Here is a 21,963-nt window from a genome sequence, read left to right on the forward strand (position 1 = left end):
GAGATAGGGGTCCAATTTTCTACTTCTTCATCTGGATATTTAGTAACACTCCACCATTTGTTGAAGATACTTTCTTTTCCCCTTTTAGTGTTCTTGGGATCTTTGCCAAAGATTAATTGACCTTAAATGCACAAATTCATTTTTAGGCTATTACTTTCTATTGACTTATATGTATTTTTATTCCAATACCATGCTGTTTTGATTATTATAGTTTTGTAGGATATTTTGGGATCCGATAATGTGATAGTTCCAACTCTGTTTTTCGTTCTCAAGACTGCTTTGGCCACTCAGATTTTTTGTGGTTCCATATATATTTTGGAGTGCTTTTTAAAATTTATTTGATAAGTGTCATTGGAGTTTTGATAGTAATTGCACTGAATCTGTAGATGACTTTGGTAGTATGGATATTTTACCAATATTAATCATTCAAATCCAAGAACACAGAGTATTGTCCCATTTATTTGCGTCTCATTTAATTTTTTTTGTCATCGTCTTATAGTTTTCAGTGTATAGATCTTTTACTCCTTGGTTAAATGTAATTCTAAGTATTTTTAGTGATCCTGGAAATTGAATTGTTTTATTGATACCTTTTTCGGAATGTTAGTTATTATACATAAACGCTACAAATATTTGTATGTCGATTTTGTATTCTGCAACTTTACTATATTTATTAGTTCTAAAAGTTTTTTCTGCAGTCTTTAGGGTTTTCTGTGTATAAGATCATGTCATCAGAAAACAAGGACAATTTTATGTCTTCCTTTCAGATTTGGATGCCTTTCATTTCATCTTCTTGCCTAATTGTTCTGGCTAGGACTTCCAGTACTATGTTATTAGAAGTGGTTAGAGTGGGCATTCTTGTCTTGTTCCCAATCTTAGAGGAAAAGCTTTCAACTTTTCATCAGTGAATATGATGTTAGCTGTGGGCTTGGCACAAATGGCATTTATTATGTTGAGATACATTCCTTCTATACATTGTTGATAATTATTATCATAAAAGGATGTTGAATTTTATCAATGCTGCTTCTGCATCTATTGAAATGACCACCTAATTTTTATCCTGAATTCTGCTAATGTGTTGTGTCATATTTACTGATTTGTGTGTGTCAAACCATCTTTGCATCCTAGAGATAAATCCCACTTGATCATAGTGTATGATCCTTTTAATGTGCTATTGAATTCATTTTGCTAGTATTTTATTTAAGATTTTGCATCTATGTTCACCAGGAATATTGGTCTGTAATATTCTATTCTTTCAGTATTCTAGTCTGCCTTTGGTTGAAGGGTAGTGCTGGCCTCATAAAATGAGTTTGGAAATATTCCTTCTCTGTCAATTTTTGGGGAAAGTTTGAGTAGAATTTGTGTTAATTCTTATTTAATGTTTGGTGGAATTCAATGGTGAAGCCATCAGGTCCTGGAGTTTCCATGGTTGGAAGGTTTTTGATTACCGACTTAATCTTCATACTTATTGTTCTGTTCAGATTTTCTATTCATGATTCAGTCCTGGTAGGTTGTACATTTCTAGGAATGAATTCATTTCTTCTAGATTATTCAATTATTGGCATATAACTGTTCCTAGTAGTCTCTTATGAGCTTTTGTATTTCTGTGGTATCAGCTGTAATGTCTCCTCTTTCATTTCTGATTTTGAGTCTTCTCTCTTTGTTTCTCAGGTTAGCTAATGGTTTGTCAATTCTACCTTTCAAAAAAGTTTTAGTTTAATTTTTTTCTTGTCTCTATTTCATTTATTTCTGCTCTAATATTTATTGTTTCCTTCTTTCTGATAACTTAGGGATTAGTGTGTTCTTCTTTTTTATAGTTCCTTGAAGTGTAAAGCTAGATTGTTTATTTAAGATCTTTTTGTATTTTTATGAAGGCATTTATCACTATTAACTTCCTTCTTCAAACTACTTTTACTGCATCTCAAAAGTTTGTTATGATGTGTGCTATTTTTATTTGTCTCAAGATATTTTTAATTTCTCTTTTGATTTTTTTCCTTGACCCATTGGTTGTTCAGGAGTTTGTTGTTTAATTTTCACATATTTGTGAAAACTGAAAATTCACAGGAGTTTTTCAGTTTTTCCCCTGGTATTGATTTGATGACAAAGTCATTATCTTTCATAAAATGATATTTCATACAAAAGCAAAGAGAATAATAAAACTTTTTGTGAGAACATAAACTGCAGGCAATTCAAAGTATATCTTTGGAACATCGCTTACATATATCCTCCCATATATGCTTTTTTACTCCCACAGTTCTCATTTCTTCTAGACTAAATTTTTACAACCGCTCCATACAATGTATCTGATTCTAGCCCTTTAACCTTCTTTCAATATACCATACACACTGTCATCACCTTCATTGTCAAATCTGCTACCTGAAAAAAATATTTAAAAAGTCCCATTCATAACAGAATGAAACCCAAACTCCTTATCTTGCTATACATGGTGCTTCATGATCTGGTATCAACATGACTTTTAATCTCTCTCAACCACTATTTCCCCTCATAGCCTTTTGTTCCAGCCAAACAACATGTTTTCTACTGCCCAAACACTGTACTTTCATATCTGTTGTTGGCTCAGCCTGCACCCTAAATGTGGAATGACCTTTCACAAATCTTTCTTAAATCCAACTTACCTGTACCCAGATGAGCTAGCAAATAAAGGTTTAAATAAGCAAAGAATTTAGTTTTTATCAGATAAAAAAGAGGTCCAGACATGACCATCTATTGCTGGTAAAGTGTTTTCACAGAACCCTGGGGAACTCTGACTCCTTTTAGATTTTATACTTCTGCTTCTTGCCTCATGGTTGCAAAATTACCGCTTCACCCCCAATACTACATTCACATTCCAGAAAGGAAGTGGGAAAAAATAGGGAAAACAGCATATGGCAGCCAAGTCTTATCACCTTTTTAAAAATTTCCCCACACAGCAACTTCCAAATATATTTCACTGGGCATAATTATATCATAACTAATCTTAGCTATAAAGAAAGCTGACAAAATATTTACTAGTCAGAAAATGTTGTACTAGTGAGGAAGGAAAATCAGGTGAAACCGATATGCATTCAGCAATGTCGGCCTCAATATTTGTTTATTTTCATAATTATCTTCTCCTGGTTGTCTGGAACTTCAAAGTCATCTTTGTACCTTCTAGTGCAGCATACACAAAGAAGATACTTATTATATATTTGAGTAAGTTTAACTTTATAAATGACAAGGGAAAGAGAACCATTTTCTGCATTTAAGCATGATTGTATTCCATCGTAATGAAAGCATAAACTTAGATAACTTGATCAAGAATAAGCAAACTACTGCACGGGGGCAAAATGTGGCCTACATTGTTTTTGTGCACACCATGAACTAAGAAGAGTTGATACATTCTTATAGGGTTTTAAAAAATAAAAACAGGAATAGGTAGCAGGGACTGTATATAAATTGCAAAGCCTAAAAGATATGCCATCTGGCATTTTACCGAACATATTTGCCATCCCTTGACACAGGCTAAAATGTACTACATTTCTTTTTTTTAGTGTTATTTAAGGATCTAGTTGTATTATTCCAGGGTCATTGGAGCCATCTTTGTCTTTTGAAACAATGTATGTGAGAAAACTTGCCAGCCAACCCTTTCTCTTGTCAGGAAATTCAAATGTCCTACCCATTCCACAGAGAAACTGATGTTAGGACTTCCATAATGCTCCTCACTCAGACTTATGAGCTAAATTTCCAGGTTTGAAAGTACACTATAATTTTTGATGATTTTTAAGTAATAGTGTTCTACTATCATTATACAAATTTAAAGAAAAAAAATTGTAGTTCCAAAGCAGAAATAAGCATGAGAGCCAATTAATTGTATTTCACCCATGCAATTATTGGATAACTCTGTATGTGAGGATAAAGAAACAAAGCAATCTTTTTCCTATTGACTCTGCTCCATAACTTGACTAAATTATCCAAGCCAATGATTTGAGGAAGCATATGTGAAACCACCTAGAAGTATTTTACTTTCATGTTGTGTAAAGTATATTTTATCTTAATGTTGCATAAAGTCTTCCCATAATCCCAAGGACAGGGAGCAATTTTATCTTACTTGTCACTAAATCCCCCAGTGCCTATTGCAGTGCCTGGAAAGGATTTTATAAGCTGTGTGTGTGTGTGTGCGTGTGCGCACACGTGTGCGTGTGCGCACACGTGTGCGTGCACTCCTACTTCCCCTTCATCTCAAGGCAATGAAGTCTTGTTTCCATTGTCATATGTCACCTTCTGTTAATGATGAGCAGATCATTACATGGGCGAAGTTAAGGAGCTCTACTTCTCGCATATAAATTCTACTTTTCCTATGTAAGTTCTACTTCATCCACGTAAGTTTGGAGTACTAGAAAATAACATATGAAGAAAGTAAAATGTAGAGCATTGGCATGGTTTCTGAAGGTCAAATATATAGTCACTAATGGAATCAGGATCAACACAGGTGCTCAAGCATAATACCATGAGGTCTCTGTTTCACTAAATTTCCTCTCCTGTAAATAGTCCATGTCCTTAAATTTGCTGGATTTTTTAATAAAAAGTAAGTCATGTAATCTCAAGTAATACGAAGGTATACACAAGTACTCCAAAAATGTTCAGAATAAAGTAACAAGGCACACTCTATTGATATGTATTAAAACAAAAAATCTCAACAAACCAAGCAAGTTTCTTGCAGAACCTAAGGATTTCTATATTTCATTAAGAAAATGTATTGTAAAGGTAAAAAAGCAAATGATAGAACAGAAACAGTGCAATATTCTGAATTACAGAAACAGTGCAATATTCTGAATTACAGTGGTCTTTAAATAATAAGCATTAATCTTCTCTTCATAAAAACAAGTTTACTAATTTAGTATCATAAAAACATTTTTTTTTCAAAAGCCATGTCCAAGTGGGCACCAGTTAAAATAGGACAGGGATGATTGTTACACTTTCAATTTGTGGAACATTTTTCTTCCTTAAACATTGCAGAGCTTTTATGCAAACATAATTATTAAAGTGCATATGTCATTGGTTCCAAACTTAATATCTGAATTTTCTGTGAGAAAAACAAGGAATTCTTTTCATTTGGATCCTGACTCAGCACTTATATCCCTTTTACTTTTAGTCACTGTGTTTCTGCTTACAGTATGTGAAATACTCTCACCAGAACAAAGGTCCCAGCGTCAATAAGTCAAACCGCAGACTCTGACAGCTGAGTGAATAGTGCAGAGGCCAGAGTCCACTTGAAGTGTTCACACTCTCAGAGGCCAAGTTTAGATCTTATCTGCCTGAGATTCTTTTTGACACTGATTTGTCATAGCAGGTAGCTGACAGCATTTACTCCTGAAGACCGGAAACATGGCTTGTACCATCCAAAAGGCAGAAGCACTTGACGGGGCTCGTTTGATGCAGATCCTCTGGCATGATGAGGAAGAGTCTCTCTACCCAGCTGTATGGCTGAGAGACAACTGCCCATGCTCTCATTGCTACCTGGATTCTGCAAAAGCACGGAAACTTCTAGTCGAAGCTCTTGATGTGAACATTGGAATTAAAGGCTTGACATTTGACAGAAAAAAGGTAATTATCTCTAAATTATGTCTCCCTTCTTTCCCAAGTTCAATAATGGGGCTAGTCAACAATAATTTAGATAACTCTTTTTTATTTTGGTCACACATGTATAACCACTTATGGACCCACGTTTGTATAGTACTTGGTGCAAATTAAGTATATTCAGTAAAAGGAAGCTTCAGCTATTATTATTACTATTATCATTACTACTACTATTTTTAATAAAATTTACAGTGTTACTTGTCATTCTTTCAATGAATGGCAGCCTTAAAAACACAAACTGTCTACAATAAAAGCAATGCTTCTGAGCCTCAGTTTATTCATTTGTAAAATAGGAATACTAAAAGAACTTGCTCATAGAAATGTGAGGATTCACTGCGATAATATGGATAAAAATGTTTAACAGTGCCTGGCATACAGTGAGCACTAAAAAAAAAAAAAATGGCATTGACTAATGTCTTTTAGTCAAATTAGTATGTAGAGATACAAGGCTTGTTCTGGGATTCCCAAAAGCACAGCTCTCAAAACTACAAACCAGAGGCAGCCACCATTCCATGTTTCTTTCTTCCAAATTTACTAGGATTCTTATTACGCTCTTGTCCACATTCCGACTTGAGGACTTTACTCCCAGATTTCACTGCTTGCTAGCTGGATAGAAATGTTGTTTACTCTTAACATTTCTCACCTGAAAAAAATGAGAATAATAGTAGTACCTCCCCCCTAGAGTTGTAAAGATTAAATGTGTTATGTCTATAGTACTTGTTATAAATACTCAAAATAGTGTTATTTTTTTTATTACTGTTGTCCTCCTTATCATCACTACTATTACTTTCCCTTTTTTTTTTTTTTTGAGATGGAATCTTGCTCTGTTGCCCAGGCTGGAATGCAGTGGGGCGATCTCAGCTCATTGCAACCTCTGCCTCCCGGGTTCAAGCAATTCTCCTGCCTCAGCCTCCCAAGTAGCTGGGATTACAGGTATGGGCCACCATGCCTGGCTAATTTTTGTATTTTTAGTAAAGACGGGGTTTCACCATGTTAACCAGGCTGGTCTCAAACTCCTGACCTTGTGATCTGCCCCTTTGGCCTCCCAAAATGCTGGGATTACAGGCATGACCCACCACACCCAGCTGCATCTTTACTATTTCTAAAACTCTTGGCAGGAATCTTAATTGATAACTAGCTTCAGTTATCACAGAAAGTTTGGGGATCCCAGGTTTAGAGGATGTAGGTCAAGAACTGTAGATCTGTCCATGCTCTATTTCTTGAGTGCTATTTAAGGGCCTCAGACCTCAGATGTATTACTTTGGCTTCCTTGTTTTCCAAAAGCATATACTTAATCTCTATCTTAAAAATTAAGCTGGCCAGGCGTGGTGGCTCATGTCTGTAATCCCAGCACTTTGGGAGGCCGAGGCGGGCAGATCACAAGGTCAGGAGATTGAGACTCTCTTAGCCAACATGGTGAAACCCCGTCTCTACTAAAATACAAAAAATTAGCCGGGTGTGGTGTCATGTGCCTGTAATCCCAGCTACTTGGGAGGCCGAGGCAGGGGAATCACTTGAACCTGGGAGGCAGAGGTTGCAGTGAACTGAGATTGTGCCACTGCACTCCAGCCTGGCAACAGAGCAAGACTCCGTCTAAAAAAAAAAATTAAGCAAAGCATAATTGGATTCCCTGATTATCCTAAAGAGCATTCAAAAGCAGAACAATAGAGGAGAATGGAAATAAAATCCACATAGGTGAAATTTGCTTTTTGTGTTATAAGGTGTACATCACATGGCCCGATGAGCATCACAGTGAATTCCAGGCTGATTGGCTGAAGAAAAGATGCTTTTCCAAGCAGGCCAGAGCAAAGCTCCAAAGAGAATTGTTTTTTCCAGGTAACTTTGCCAAAGTCTTCAATGTCTTTTTAAACTCTTACAGTAAAGGATTTTTAATAAGAAATTTGCTCACAGAAAATCCAAACCTTTGTGCTTTGATTAAAATATGTGACATGTAAATTATGTGGCGTGTTTAAAGTTTTACCAACAAAGATCATTTGGGTAGAGATGAAAAGGAGTATAGAGTAATTCTAGACATTCTATAGAGAAAGAAACAAAATAAGTCCAGCAAACTTGTGTCTTTGTCATCTAAAGCAAAACCTGGCACAGCATACCACAGACACTCCGTAAGTGCTCACTACAAAGAAGCAGGATGAACTAGAGGCAGACTGGCCCTTCATAACAATTTTGTCTAAGGCCAGAACAACACAAATCAACACAGCAAGAATTCCTAACCTGGTATTCATAGATGGAATTATGGGATTGATGAACCCATGAAATGGTACGCATAGCACTGCATATGCCTGTGAGTGTGGGACAATTTGTCTGTGTGGGTGCATGTACACACACATGCATGCAAAGCCACATTTGTCTAGGAAGAATTTATGTAGGTTTCCATGAACAGAACAATGTTCAGAAAAACTGCAAAGGTGGATTCAGTGGATAAAGACAACTTTATTGCTGAGCAAAGAAGCAAAATAAATACTTAAAACAGGTGGAAATATTTTTAAATGTAAACTTTAGGAGATACACAGTAATAGAACTCAAGCAGAGGAACTGGTAAGGAGTAAGGGGTGTTTACAATTCATTCCCTGACTATTTTGAAGATTTATTACATGAAACTATGTGAATCAAAGACAAACTGAAAAATAGTTCTTGCAAGATCTGGTCATTTAAAAGTGTGTAGCACTCCCCTCTCTCTCATGCTCCTGCTCTCCTCATATGACCTGCCTGCTCCCCCTTCACCTTCCATCATGATTGTAAGTTCCTGAAGCCTCTCCAGAAGTTGAGCAGATGTCGTGCCATGCTTCCTGTATAGTCTGCAAAACCATGAGCCAATTTAACTTCTTTTCTTTATAAATTACCCAGTCTCAGGTATTTCCTTATAGTGATGCAAGAATGAACTAATACAGAAAATTGGTCCTGAGAAGTGGGGCATTGCTATAAAGATATCTAAAATTTAGAAGCAGCTTTGGAACTGGGTAACAGGCAAATGTTGGAAGAGTTTGGAGAGCTCAGAAGAAGACAGGGTAAGTTTGGAACTTTGTAGAGACTGGTTAGATGGTTGTGACCAAAATGCTGATGGTGATATGGACAGTGAATGCCTGGCTGATGAGGTATCAGATGGAAATGAGGATCTTATTGGGAACTGAAGCAAAGGTCACATATGCTATGCCTTAGCAAAAGAGCTTGGCTGGATTGTGGCCATGCCCTAGGGATATGTGGAAGTTTGAAATTGAGAGTGATGACCTAGGGTATCTGGTGAAATAAATTTCTAAGCAGCAAAGTAAGTGTTTAAGAAGTAACATGACTGCTTCTAACAGCCTATGTTCATATACAGGAGCAAACAAATAAGTTGGAACTTTAATATTTAAAAGGAAAGCAGAGTGTAAAAGTTTGAAAGTTTTGCAACCTATTCATGTCTAGGCAGAGAAAGAAAAAGCTATTTTGGGAGAGGAAGTCAAGCAGACTGTGGATCAACCACTTATTAGAGATATTTGTATATAAGAAGAAGCCAAGTGCTAATAGCCAAGACAACAAGAAAAAGGCTTCGAAGGCCTTTCATAGACCTGCACAGCAGCCTCTCCCATCACAGACCCAGAGGCCTAGAAAGGAAGAATGCTTTCCCAGGCCAAGGGCTCCACTGCCCTGTGTGTAGCCTCGGGATGCAGCTCCCACATCCCAGCTGCTCCGGCTCCAGCCTCTGCTTTAAGGGGCCCAGGTACAGGTTTGGCCATAGTTCCAGAGGGCATAAGCTACTGTAAGCCTTGGTGGCTTCCATGTAGCTTTAAGCCTGTGGCCACACAGAGTGCAAGAATTAATGAGGCTTGATGTTCTCTGCCTAGATTTCAGAGGATGTATTATGTTGGTGCAAAAGTAATTGTGGTTTTTGCCATTAAAAGTAATAGCAAATATAAGAAAGACTGGGTGCCCAAGCAGAAGCCTGCTGCAGGGTCAGAGCCCTCACAAAGAACATCTACTAGGGCAGTGCAGAGGGAAAATGGGTTGGAGGCTCCACTTAGAGTCCCCACTGGGGCACTGCCTAATGGAGCTGTGGGAAGAAGGCCACTGTCCTGCAGACTCCATAATGGTAGATCCACTGCCAGCATGCATACTCAGCATGGAAAAGCCACAGGCACTCAACAACCTGTGACAGCAGCCTCTGGAGCTGAACTTTGCAAAGCCATAGGGGCAGAGCTGCCCAAGGCATTGGGAACCCATCCCTTGTACCATTGTGTCCTGGAGGCAAGACATGGAGTCAAAGGAGATAATTTTGGAGCCTTAAGATTTAATGACTGCCCTGTTGGGTTTTGGACTTGCATGGGCCCTGTACTCCCCTTTCTTTTGGCTGATTTCTCCCTTTTCTAATGAGAATGATTACCCAATGCTTATAACCCCATTATATCTTGGAAGTACATAAATTGTCTTTAATTTTACAGGCTTATGGGTGGCAGAGGCTTACCCTGTCTTAGATGAAACTTTGGACTTCGGACTTTTGAGTTAATGCTAGAATGAGTTAAGACTTTCAGGGACTACTGGGAAGGCACGATTGTATTTTGCAATGTGAGAAGTAAATGAGATTTGGGGGGCCAGAGGCAAAATGATATGGTTTGTATGTTCCACCCAAATCTCATGTTGAACTGTAATCTCCAATGTTGGAGGTGGGGCCTGATGGGAGGTGATTGGATCACAAGGGATGATTTCTCATGAATGGTTTAGCACCGTCCTGTTGGTACTATTCTCACAATAGCAAATGAGTTCTTTGAAGATCTGGTTGTTTTAAGGTGTATAGCAACACATCCCTCTATCTGTTTCTCCTGCTTTTTCCGTGTGACCTGCCTGCTCCTCCTTTCAGCTTCCATCATGATTTTAAGTCTCCTGAAGCCTCCCCAAAAGCCAAGCAGATGTCAGCACCATGCTTCCTATAAAGCCTGTAGAACAGTGAGCCAATTAAATCTCTTTTCTTTATGAATTATGCAGTCTCATTTATTTATAGCAATGCAAGAACAGACTAATATACCAGCCTTGTTGAGTTTTGTAACACCTCTCCTAGAAATTCTTAGCCATATACCAAGAGAGAGATTTTACCTTAACTCCTTTCAAATCTGAAATTCTTAAACATGTGTGGTGACTCTCCATGGCTTTAAATGAGACTTATGACACTTTACTAGGTATGAAGATGTTACTAATCAACTTGAACCAAATAGCTTCACCATTTCTTCTGGTTATCAATAATAGAGTATGATACTGTCCCCTTCCTCTTTAAGCATAGACCAGCCATGTCAAGAATTTGGTTCCTCCATTTCCTTAGTCTCACCATTCTGATGGCTGACAAGGTTTTGTCCTAGTGCTTTCTCTCTAAACTACCAGTTCATTTTTCCCTTTATCTAGCTGGTTAAATCCAGATGGGTATCCAGGGAAAGATGTTTTTATTGCCTTCCTCCAATGAGTGCATTGCTAGATTCTTCAAGGAGTCTCCAATTACATAATTTAGTACCGATTGTCTGGGTCACATCACAGTATCACAAATGTATTATTATTTTTTTATTTATTTTAGATTTCTTCTGGTACTCAAAATATTTTTCCTTAACTCTGTTCTAATTTTATAATCCTATTGGATTTTACTTTCATTTCCTTCAAGTTCTTCTTTTGATTTTTTCAGGAAATATATGCCAACTTTTTATTATTACAGCTTAAGCTTTTAAGCATTGTAAAAGGATATGGACATCCTCCTCCATTAATATTTCTTGAGGAGTGCAGTTTTATAGCTTACATTTTTCAGTACTATCGGGCAGTAGCAAAATGGAAATGATACTACACTCAATTAAGTAGTGGAAAAAACTGGTCACAATGACAGGCTGCAATCATGAATAATATAAGAACTGGCTGCTATTTAGACACTGGAAAATATTTTAATAGTTTAAAACAAGATCATATTTTTAAAATACATTCTCAAGCTGTGCAGTTGGTGGGTAAAAAAAGAAATTAATGAGCCATTTTTGGAATATTGGTTCTATGGCTTTTTGCCTGTAGAATTTGATACCTTATTTCATTGCCATTGCAGATTTTCAAACATTTATATTCCAGAGCATGCAAACAAACTCAGTTACATTTGTGAAAGGATTTTGTTTTTTAGTCCCAGCGGTAATGTTTTCTCTTCTGCAAGCACAACCCTTGGAGTGAGGGTTACAGAGCTTTTAAAATCTGGAATCAAGATGCAGACAATTTTTCCTTGATCTTCCGCCGGCACTCGCTGTTGAACTCAGAAATGACAAGACAAATGATTATCATCCAAAAAACTTTTGTCATGGGACACAGTCATAGCTGAAAGGAAGACACGGATAATAATCACTCCCTCATAAATTTCTATTCAGTTGCACATATATTGGGTATCTATTTTGTGCCAGGACCTCTGTAAGGAAATATCAAGATTTTTTTAAAAGACATACATTCTCTCTTTGAAGACTTATCAAGTCTGAAAGGGAACAATAGCCAAGAGAAAATAAGTATAAGACATTACTTGAAGTACATTAAAACCACACATAGAAAGTTAATGATGACACAGAGAAAGGAACTTGAAGGGATGAAGGAATGATCCTCAGAAATGAGGTAATACTTGAGCTGCATTTTGGAGAATCAATCAGTTTGTCAGGCAAAGATAGATAGAAAGTAAGGAAATTCTCAACAAAGAAAAAGGCAGGTAGAAAATCATCAAAGGGTAAAATAGTAGGATAGGTTTAGAAAACTGCAATTAGTTTAATATTGGTGAAGTTAAAATTGTTAGGCAACAGAGAAGAAGGAAGGTGCCAAACCATGAAGTGGCTTATATGCCCTGCTTGGTCCTAAACCTGTAGGCAATTAAGAGTTTTCCCAACAAGGGCTCAGATATGCCATCCCATTAGCTTCTCCAGACTGATGCTCTTCTTTTAAAGCCAGAGAAATGAGTTTAAAATCTTTATAAGTTTAAGAAGATGATTGCTTTCATTTTTTCATCTGTATTTTACATTTTCCGAGTTGTGTCTTTCTGATTTTAATCAAATGAACATAATTTCTCAAATGCCTACAAGTTTGTACATGTCTCCTAGGCCTTTTTTTTTTTGAGATGGAGACTTCCTCTGTCACCAGGCTGGAGTGCAGTGGCGCAATCTCAGCTCACTGCAACCTCTGCCCCTGGGTTCAAGTGATTCTCCTGCCTCAGCCTCCCGAGTAGCTACAGGCACTGCAGGGACTACAGGCACCCTGCCCAGCTAATTTTTGTATTTTTAGTAGAGATGGGGTTTCACCATGTTGGCCAGGATGGTCTTGATCTCTTGACCTTGTGATCCACCCACCTTGGCCTCCCAAAGTGCTGGGATTGCAGGCGTGAGCCACCGCGCCCGGCGGGCTTTCTTTTTTTCTTCTTGCATTCTCCCCTCCTCCACAGTGCACCTGCTTGGCTCTTGGCTTATATTTACCCCACAAAAGAGAGTGAAGTAATCAGATCTGTGTTGTAGAAGGGCCTTGATCATGGCTCTGAGTTTGGATGGACCAGCAGAGGGAGTGACTGGGGTCAGGGTAACCATAACATGACCTAGAAATAGTCCTGTAAAAGACAAAGAAATTTTGAGAGGCAGGAAGGATGGAGGAGGGTGTAGAATCTGTATTCAAAAGGAACATGTATGACCTGTAGGACAGAAAGTTGCTGGCCATATTCTCTAGTCTCTATTAACTGAAATCCTAAGACTTGAAGCCCAGCAGGTACATGTTTCCAAACATATGGGTGAAAATGAAAGACTTTAAATCATATTAGAGACAAGGTTTTTATGTACTAATTATAATTCAGCTCTCATGTGAAATTTTGACATAATTATACACTCATTTTTGTCACTAACTTTGAGATGCAACATTCCCAACATATAACTGGCAGGACCAAAATGGAAAAAAAAATCACCATATAGTATGATATACATATGAAGCTAAATATTTGTTCTTTTTATTAATCCTCAATATCAGAATGCAAATGATTGATTTATCTCTTTGAATTGGTACTGAAGTATTTTTGTATTAATCTCTAACTTTAATAATATTTTTTATAGAATATTGAGATTTAAAAAGCTATAATTGAAGAAAATATTTTATTTCAGTGGAGACAGGCTGCTCAGTTTTCTCAGTAATCCGGGGATGGAGTACATTGCACAGTCAAAAAACAAAAAAGAATATTTCCCCACAATTCTTTATGCCTCTCTCATGGCAGTCTTTACCACCTACTTAATCAGATTACAGCCCTTCAGTCTATAGCTATAACGCACTTCTTTGTTTCAAAAGGAGCATTCCATAAGAGGAAGTGAAAACTCACCAGTAACTGTTAGGACCCTCGAAAATCTATTCGTCTTGTACATGGCAAGAAAAAGTAGAGAGTTCTTCCTTTCTTGCAGAGAACCATATATTTACTTGAAGATGGAGATTTTATGATAGTGCAAAAACCAGATTTGGTTTGGTGCAGAGGCCATTTTTACAAAGCCTTGTCATAAAGCAAAAATCTTGTGTGTTTTTCTTAATTCAAGTAATGTACAAAATAAATATGCCTCGTCCATGTGATATTTTGCCCCCATCTCTAAGCCTTGCTACATCCATTCTTGAATCTTCAGAGGAGGGAGCCTGTGATGCAAATCAGGGATGGGGTGAGTGTATTGTTTCACTATTATTTGGTAATTATAAAAAGAACTAGCAAGACTTGGTGGGTTGTTTTTTTTTTCAAGCTGCGTTAGGATGTCCCAACAGTATCAGGGCTGCCAGGTCAGAATGGCTTCCAAACAGCCCTGTCAAAACAGCTGCCTTAGAGCAATTAAGCCACCACATCATCTTCTGAAATGCATTTCATTCCCAAGAGAGACTAATAAAGGTTTCTTCCCTAAGGTCACCCAAACTCATAACTCAGATACACAGGTGGGAGAATAGCTCACAGGATTTATATGTTTAAGAAGCATGTCTTTGTTCTGCTTTGCCTGTCATATGCAAAATGGACCTATTGACTTGCAGAGAAATATCTCTGGGGTTTCTGTGAAATGAATATAGCTATCTCAAATGCATGACTTTATTATAACTGCCTGAGGGGTTCTTCCTGCCTGCTGCTCAAAGAGACCATGGTTTTACAGTAAAAAAGGAGTTTAATAGACATGAGGCCAGCCATGCCATGGGGGAGATGGAGTTAGTACTCAGATCAATCTATCCAATGCTCATAGGTTAGGAGTTTTTCAAAGGCATTTTGGGGAAAGGAGTGGCAGTGGCTAGGCTTGCTGCTGATTGGTTGGGGCAGAGATAAAATCACAGGGGGTCAAAGCTGTCCTCCTGTGGGCTAAATCGTTTCTGGGTGGGACCACAGGGGCAGGATTGGTGGGTCCAGGTAGACCCATGGGGTCCAGTGGAGCCATAGGTGTCAGACATGAAAAAAAAAAAAAAACCCGAAAAAAACATCTCAAAGGCCCATATACAATAGTGGTGCTACCTGCAGGAATGGCTGACAATCTGTTTCTATGCCTTAGCAGAATCAGGCTCCTCTCTTTCCCCTAACCTGATGGTCTTTCATTAGTTTTGCAAAGGCCATTGAGTTCTTGGGGAAGGCCTATTCCCATTTAAAACTATAAATTAAATATGTCTCAAAGACAGCTTAGCCTAAGCCCAGGAATGATTAAGGGAAAGGCAAGATGGAGGAGGTGGGTTAGATCAGATCTCTTTCATTGCCATAATTTTCTCACTGGTACAATTTTTGCAAAGGGACCTATTGACTTTCAGAGAAATATCTTTGGGGTTTTGATTAAGTGAATACAGCTCTCTCAAATGCATGTCCGTTTATGAATGTGTACCTTGCTTCATTTTTCCTCTGTGCCATATTGATGTCTTTCAACGTGTCTTATTCTTTTCTGAATTATATGTAATCTATTATTCTCAGTTTCTGCACCGCACTTGGTAAAATCAGGCATAACATCTAAAGAGTCTAATGTACCTATGCAAGATGGGGCTGCCCTTAGTTCTGACTGTAAACCTACCAGGGGAGACTCAGAACCTGGGAAGCACACTGCAGTGCCCTGTGCTTTTCGCAGGTGCCACTAATCTGCAGGTTGCTCCCACAAAATCTGCCTAGTTTTGGGCTTCATTTGTAAGCTCCAGATAAACTTATCTTCCTCTTTCCTTTTCTAAACTCCATCCATACATCCAGCTAGAAAACACATACCACATGTTCAGATATAAATATTAAAAATAAGTCTATTTTACTAGATGTATTAAATAAAAATTTTTAAAAGCCTGTATACTACTACATCTATTACTTTTTTAAATGCTTGAGTAAGAGGTATATCAATTATATTCTTCAAAAATTATCTTCTTATTACTTAACAACTTCATAAGACAATGTTAGCGCTAGACGGAACCTTGAAAAGCTGGTATCTTAAAATATTTAAAAAGCCTTGGCAAAGTTTGAGGATATTTTTGAGAACTAAAGCAAATATATTTCCAGAAATAATTATTACAGTCCATTCGCTTTTTACACCTTTTTAGTTTAGCTGCTACATTGAGAATTAAGGAAAATATTCTAACTTCTTTGCTCTTTGAAAAATAATTTTTTGTAGTTATACTAAAGTAAATTTATTACTTTTTAAACAAGGAAAACAAAATAGAACGGGCTTTCCTTAGTGAATGACGAGCTCCATTTCTACAAGCTAGGCTTTTTTGTGTTTTTGTGTGTGTGGTTTTTTGGTTTTTGTTTTGTTTTGTTTTGTTTTTTTGCAGCCCAGGAATAAGTTTTATAACATTGGCAGTTGGGCTACAAGTTTAGAATTCATACATTTAGAAAATTCCAAAGCGTTTCAATTTCCAAAAGTAAAGTTGGAATACTTTCTACACTGGCTTCACATTTACCAAATGTACACATAAGGGATAAATTTAGCCTGCCAGTTTTGCTAGTGCCTATATATCAGCAGATTTGCCAGACACTAAAAAAGAGGACAATTGATTCAAAAACCATTACCTCTCACTTCTGGTTCCACTTTGCTTCAAGATGGCAGAACATAGAACTACACAGCATTAGGTTGGGAGTTGCAGTTATCTTCAGCACACTTAAATTTCTTCTTTTAGATTTTAGAACCAAACTTCCAAATGTGCCCATCCATGGAATAGCTGTGGGCTACCCCTGTAGGGAAAAAAAAAAAACATTTTAAGAATTTGTTGATGTTTACATTCATACATACTATTGATTTGCCAATTTTAAGAATTTGTTGATGTTTACATTCATACATACTATTGATTTGCCTAATTTCCGGCTTAGCAAATTAAATAAAAATGTTTAAGTTCTACTCTATCCAATAAATCATCTCATTTTTCTTTCTTTTTTCTTAAAATTTTATATTTTTCTCAATCAGTAACTTTGTTATTAATCAATAAGAAAGTAGGGCACTGAAATTAAGAGTGTTTTTGGCCCTAGGCCTTGCTAAGTCTGTGATTTTGAGAAACTTACTTAACCTTTCTATGTCTCAATATCCTTATCTGCACAACAGATATAATAATAGTATATACTCAACTTCTCAAGCAGTGCAATGTTGGGGGAAGGGTAGTGTTGCACAATACATATCAACTCTTTATTTTTTTCAAAAGATTTCCTTCAAAGTAGTTGTAAGTAACTATAGACAGCAACCCTGAGAGTTTTCTTTTTTGTTTGTTTTAAAATAGGTTTATTTCTTTTTTAAATTTTATTTCAATAGCTTTTGAAGAGTGTTTTTTTATTACTTAAATGAATAGCATAGTGGTGAGGTCTCAGGTTTTAGTGCACCCGTCACCCAAGTAGTGTATGTTGTAACCAATATGTCATTTTTTATTTCTTACCTCTTCTCACGCTCACACTTCTGCATCTCCAAAGTCCATTATACCACCACTCTGCTTGCTTTTGTGTACCCATAGTTGAGCTCCGGGCCCGGCGCGGTGGCTTACGTCTGTAATCCCAGGATTTTGGAAGGCTGAGGCAGGTGGATCACCTGAGGTCAGGAGTTTGAGCCTGACCAATATGGTGAAACCCCATCTCTACTAAAAATACAGAAATTAGCCAGGCGTGGTGGCATGCGACTGTAGTCCCAGGTACTCTGGAGGCTGAGACAGGAGAATGGCTTGAACCCCGAGGCTGAGACAGGAGAATTGCTTGAACCCAGGAGGCGGAAGTTGCAGTGAGCCGAGATCGCGCCACTGCACTCCAGCCTGGACGACAGAGCAAGACTCCATCTCAAAAATAAAATAAAATAAAAATTTTTAAAAAACATAGTTGAGCTCCTGCTTGCAAGTGAGGACATACAGTATTTGGTTTTCCATTTCTGAGTTACTTCATTTAGAATAAAGGCCTCCAGCTTCATTCAAGTTGCTGCAAAAGACATTATTTTATTCTTTTTATGGTTGAGTAGTATTCCATGGTGTGTATATACCACATTTTCTTTATCCATTCATTAGTCGATGGGCACTTAGATTGGTCCCATAACTTTGCAATTGCGAATTGTGCTGTAATCAGCATACATTTTCAGGTGTCTTTTTTACATAACGACTTTTTTCCTTTGGGGTAGATACCCAGTAGTGGGATTCCTGGATTGAATAGTAGTTCTACTTTTAGTTCTTTAAGAAATCTCCATGCTGTTTTCCATAAAGGTTGTCCTAATTTACATTCCTACCCACAGTGAACGCTTCCCTTTTCACTACATCCATGCCAGTATCTGTTGTTTTTTGACTTTTTAATAATAGCCATTCTGGTGAGGGTAAAATGGCATCTCATTGTGGTTTTAATTTCCATTTCCCTGATGACTAGTGATGCTGAGCATTTTTTCATGTTTGTTGGCCATCTGTACATCTTCTTTTGAGAAATGTCCATTTATGTCATCTGCCCACGTTTTGATGGGGTTGCTTTTTTCTTGCTGATTTGTTTGAGTTCCTTGTAGATTCTGGATATTAGTCCTTTGTTGGGATGGATAGTTTGCAAATATTTTCTCCCATTCTGTGGGTTGTTTACTCTGGTAATTTTTTTTTTTTTTTTTGCTATACAGAGCTTTTTAGTTTAATAAGGCCCCATTTATTTATGTATTTTTGTTTGTTACATTTGCTTTTGCGGTGTTAGTCATAAATTCTTTGCATAGGCCAATGTCCAGAAGAGTTTTTCCTAGGTTATCCTCTAGAATTTTTATTATTTCAGATATTCAATTTAAGTTTTTAATCCATCTTGAGTTTATTTTTTATAAGGTATGAGATAGGGACCCAGTTTCATTCTTCTATATGTCGCTATTCAGTTTTTCCAGCACCATTTATTAAATAAGGTATCTTTTCCCCAGTTTATAGTTTTGTATGTTTTGTCAAAGATCCATTGGTTGCCGATATTTAGCTTTATTTCTGTGTTCTCTATTCTGTTCCATTGTTCTGTGTGTTTACTTTTACACAGTACCATGCTGTTTTGGTAACTATAGCATTATAGTAAAATTTGAAATCAGTTCAGATGATGCATTCAGATTTGTTCTTTTTGTTTAGGATTGCTTTGGCTATTTGTGCTCTTTTTAATTTTTTTGGTTCCATATGAATTTTGGGATTTTTTTTTTCTAATTCTGGGAAGAATAATGTCGATATTTTGGTAGGCATTGCCTTGAATCTGTAGATTGCTTTGGGCAATGTGGTCATTCTTAAAATATTGAGTCTTCTAATTCATGAGCATGGGATGTGTTTCCATTTGTTTGTGTCATGTATGATTTCTTTCAGCAGTGTTTTGTAGTTCTCCTTATAGAGATCTTTCATCTCCCTGGTTAAAAATATTCCTAGATTTTGCTTTGCAGCTATTGTAAAAAGGACTGAGTTCATGGTTTGATTTTCAGTTTGGTTATTGTTGGTGTGTAGTAGTGCTACTGATTTGTGTACATTAATTTTGTAACCTGAGACTTCACTGAATTTGTTTATGAAATCTAGAAGTCTTTTGGAGGAGTCTTTAGGGTTTTCTAGGTATACAATTTTATCATCAGTGAACAGTGATAATTTGACTTCCTCTTTTCCAATTTGGTTGCCCTTTTTTTTTCTTTCTCTTGTCTAATTACCCAAGCTAAGACTTCTAGTACTATGTTGAATAGAACTGGTGAAAGCGGGCATCCTTATCTCGTTCCAGTTCTCAGGAACTGGAACTTTTAATTTTTAACCTTTTAACTTTAAATTTTTGCTTTTAACTTTTAACTTATGCTTTTAACTTTTCTCCACTCAGCATAATGTTGGCTGATGGTTTGTTATATATGGCCTTTATTCACCTCCTAGCATTTTGAGGTATGTTCCTTCAATGCCTAGTTCGTTAGTGGGGGTTACCTAAAGGGATGCTGAATTTTATCAACTGCTTTTTCTGCATCTATTGAACTGATTATATGCCTTTTGTTTTTAATTCTGTTTATGTGATGTATAGTAATCAGCATCTGTATCACAGAGGTTTTCATAACTTGTGTCAATATTATCATTCATTTCAAAGAATTTTTAAATTTCCATCTTGATTTCATTATTACCCCAAAATCATTTAGGAGAAGATTGTTTAATTTCCATGTACTTGTATTGTTTTCAGGGTTCTTTTTGGAGTTAATTTCCAGTTTTATTCCACTGTCTTCTGAGAGGGTACTTGATATAATTTTGATTTTCTTAAATTTATTGAGATATGTTTTGTGAAATATTATATGGTCTGCCTTAGAAAACCTTCCACGTATTAATAAGAATGTGTGTTCTGCAGTTATTGGGTAGAATGTTCTATAAATATCAGGTCCATTTGTTATAGGGTATAGTTTAAGTCCATTGTTGCTTTGTTGACTTTCTGTCTCAGTGATCTGTTCAGTGCTGTCAGTGGGGTATTGAAGTCCCCCACTATTATTATGTTGCTGTCTGTCTTACTTCTTAGGTCTAATAGTAATTGTTTTATAAATTTGGGAGCTCCAGAGTTAGGGGCATATATATTTAGGATTGTAATATCTTCTAGTTGGATTGATTCTTTCATCATTGTATAATGACCTGCTTTCTTTTTTGTTTTTAATATTGTTGCTTAAAAGTCTGTTTAATCTGATATAAAAATAGTTACTTCTGCTCACTTTTGGTTTCTATTTGCATGGAATATCTTTTCCCACTCCTTTACCTTGAATTTGTATGAATCCTTATGTGTTAGGTGAGCCTCTTGAAGACAGAAGATATTTGGTTTGTGATTTTTTTTTTTTTTGTCCATTCTGCCAATCTGTATCTTAAGTGGAGCATTTAGGCCATTTACATTCAATGTTCATGTCGAGATGTGAGAGACTTTCTCAGTCGTCATGTTGATTGTTACCTACTTTATTTTCTTCATTGTATTATTGTTTTATAGGCCTGTGAGTTTTATGCTTTCAAGAGGTTCTATTCTGGTGCATATCAAACTTTTGTTTCAAGATTTAGAGCTCCTAGCATTCTTGTAGGGCTTGTCTAGTAGTAACAAATTGCCTCAGCATTTGCTTGTCTGAAAATGACTTTATTTCTCGTTTATTTATGGAACTTAGTTTTGCAGGATACAAAATTCTTACCTGACAATTATTCCCTTTAAAGAGACTAGAGAGGCCAGGTGTGGGGCTCATGCCTGTAATTCCAGCACTTTGGGAGGCAAAGGAGGGCAGATCACAAGGTCAGGAAATCGAGACCATCCTGGCTAACACAGTGAAACCCCGTCTCTACAAAAAAAACAAAAAAAAAAAAAAAAATTAGCCAGGCATGGTGGCGGGCACCTGTAGTCCCAGCTATTAGGGAGGCTGAGGCAGGAGAATGGCATGAACCTGGGAGGCAGAGCTTGCAGTGAGCCGAGATTGCACCACTGCACTCTAGCCTGGGCAACAGAGTGAGACTCCATCAAAAAAAAAAAAAAGGCTAAAGATAGGATCCCAGTCCCTTTGGGCTTCTAAGGTGATATGGTTTGGCTCTGTGTCCTCACCCAAATCTCATGTCAAATTGTAATTCACAGATGTGACAGGAGAGGCCTGGTGGGAGGTGATTGAATCATGGGGGCTGACTTCCTCCTTGCTGTTCCCATGAGAGTGAATGAGTTCTCATGAGATCTATGGTTTAAAAGTGTGTGGCACCAACAAAAAAAGAGAATTTTAGACCAACATCCCTGATGAACATCGATGCAAAAATCCTCAATAAAATACTGGCAAACCAAATCCAGCAGCACATCAAAAAGCTTATCCACCATGATCAAGTGGGCTTCATCCCTGGGATGCAAGGCTGGTTCAACATACCCAAATCAATAAGCATAATCCAGCATATAAACAGAACCAAAGACAAAAACCACATGATTATCTCAATAGATGCAAAAAAGGCCTTTGA

The 21,963-nt window shown here is 37.1% G+C and overlaps 1 protein-coding gene and 1 long non-coding RNA gene across 5 annotated transcripts in view; one reads left to right on the plus strand and one right to left on the minus strand.

Annotated features, from left to right (window-relative positions):
• Positions 1 to 21,963, plus strand: part of BBOX1 (gamma-butyrobetaine hydroxylase 1) — a 96,063-nt gene that overhangs the window by 10,174 nt on the left and 63,926 nt on the right. For 2 of the 4 annotated variants that reach the window (XM_030828618.1, XM_030828621.1), the window contains exons 2-3: positions 5,327 to 5,580; positions 7,335 to 7,449. In XM_030828618.1, coding sequence (XP_030684478.1) covers positions 5,362 to 5,580; positions 7,335 to 7,449 — 334 coding nt within the window. In that variant the 5' untranslated portion in view covers positions 5,327 to 5,361. Of the gene's footprint in view, positions 1 to 4,822; positions 5,581 to 7,334; positions 7,450 to 21,963 lie in introns of those variants that run through there. The other 2 variants (XM_030828619.1, XM_030828620.1) reach the window with 2 other exon arrangements.
• The window catches only part of LOC100592477, a 196,576-nt gene that overhangs the window by 2,913 nt on the left and 171,700 nt on the right, over positions 1 to 21,963 (minus strand). The window contains exons 4-5 of the long non-coding RNA XR_120909.4: positions 16,613 to 16,774; positions 12,942 to 13,192 (exon numbers count right to left, since the gene is read on the minus strand). This is a non-coding gene — a long non-coding RNA (uncharacterized LOC100592477). The remainder of the gene's footprint in view (positions 1 to 12,941; positions 13,193 to 16,612; positions 16,775 to 21,963) is intronic.

Source organism: Nomascus leucogenys, chromosome 15 (assembly GCF_006542625.1).
Source record: "Nomascus leucogenys isolate Asia chromosome 15, Asia_NLE_v1, whole genome shotgun sequence".
Taxonomy (NCBI): Eukaryota; Metazoa; Chordata; class Mammalia; order Primates; family Hylobatidae; genus Nomascus; species Nomascus leucogenys.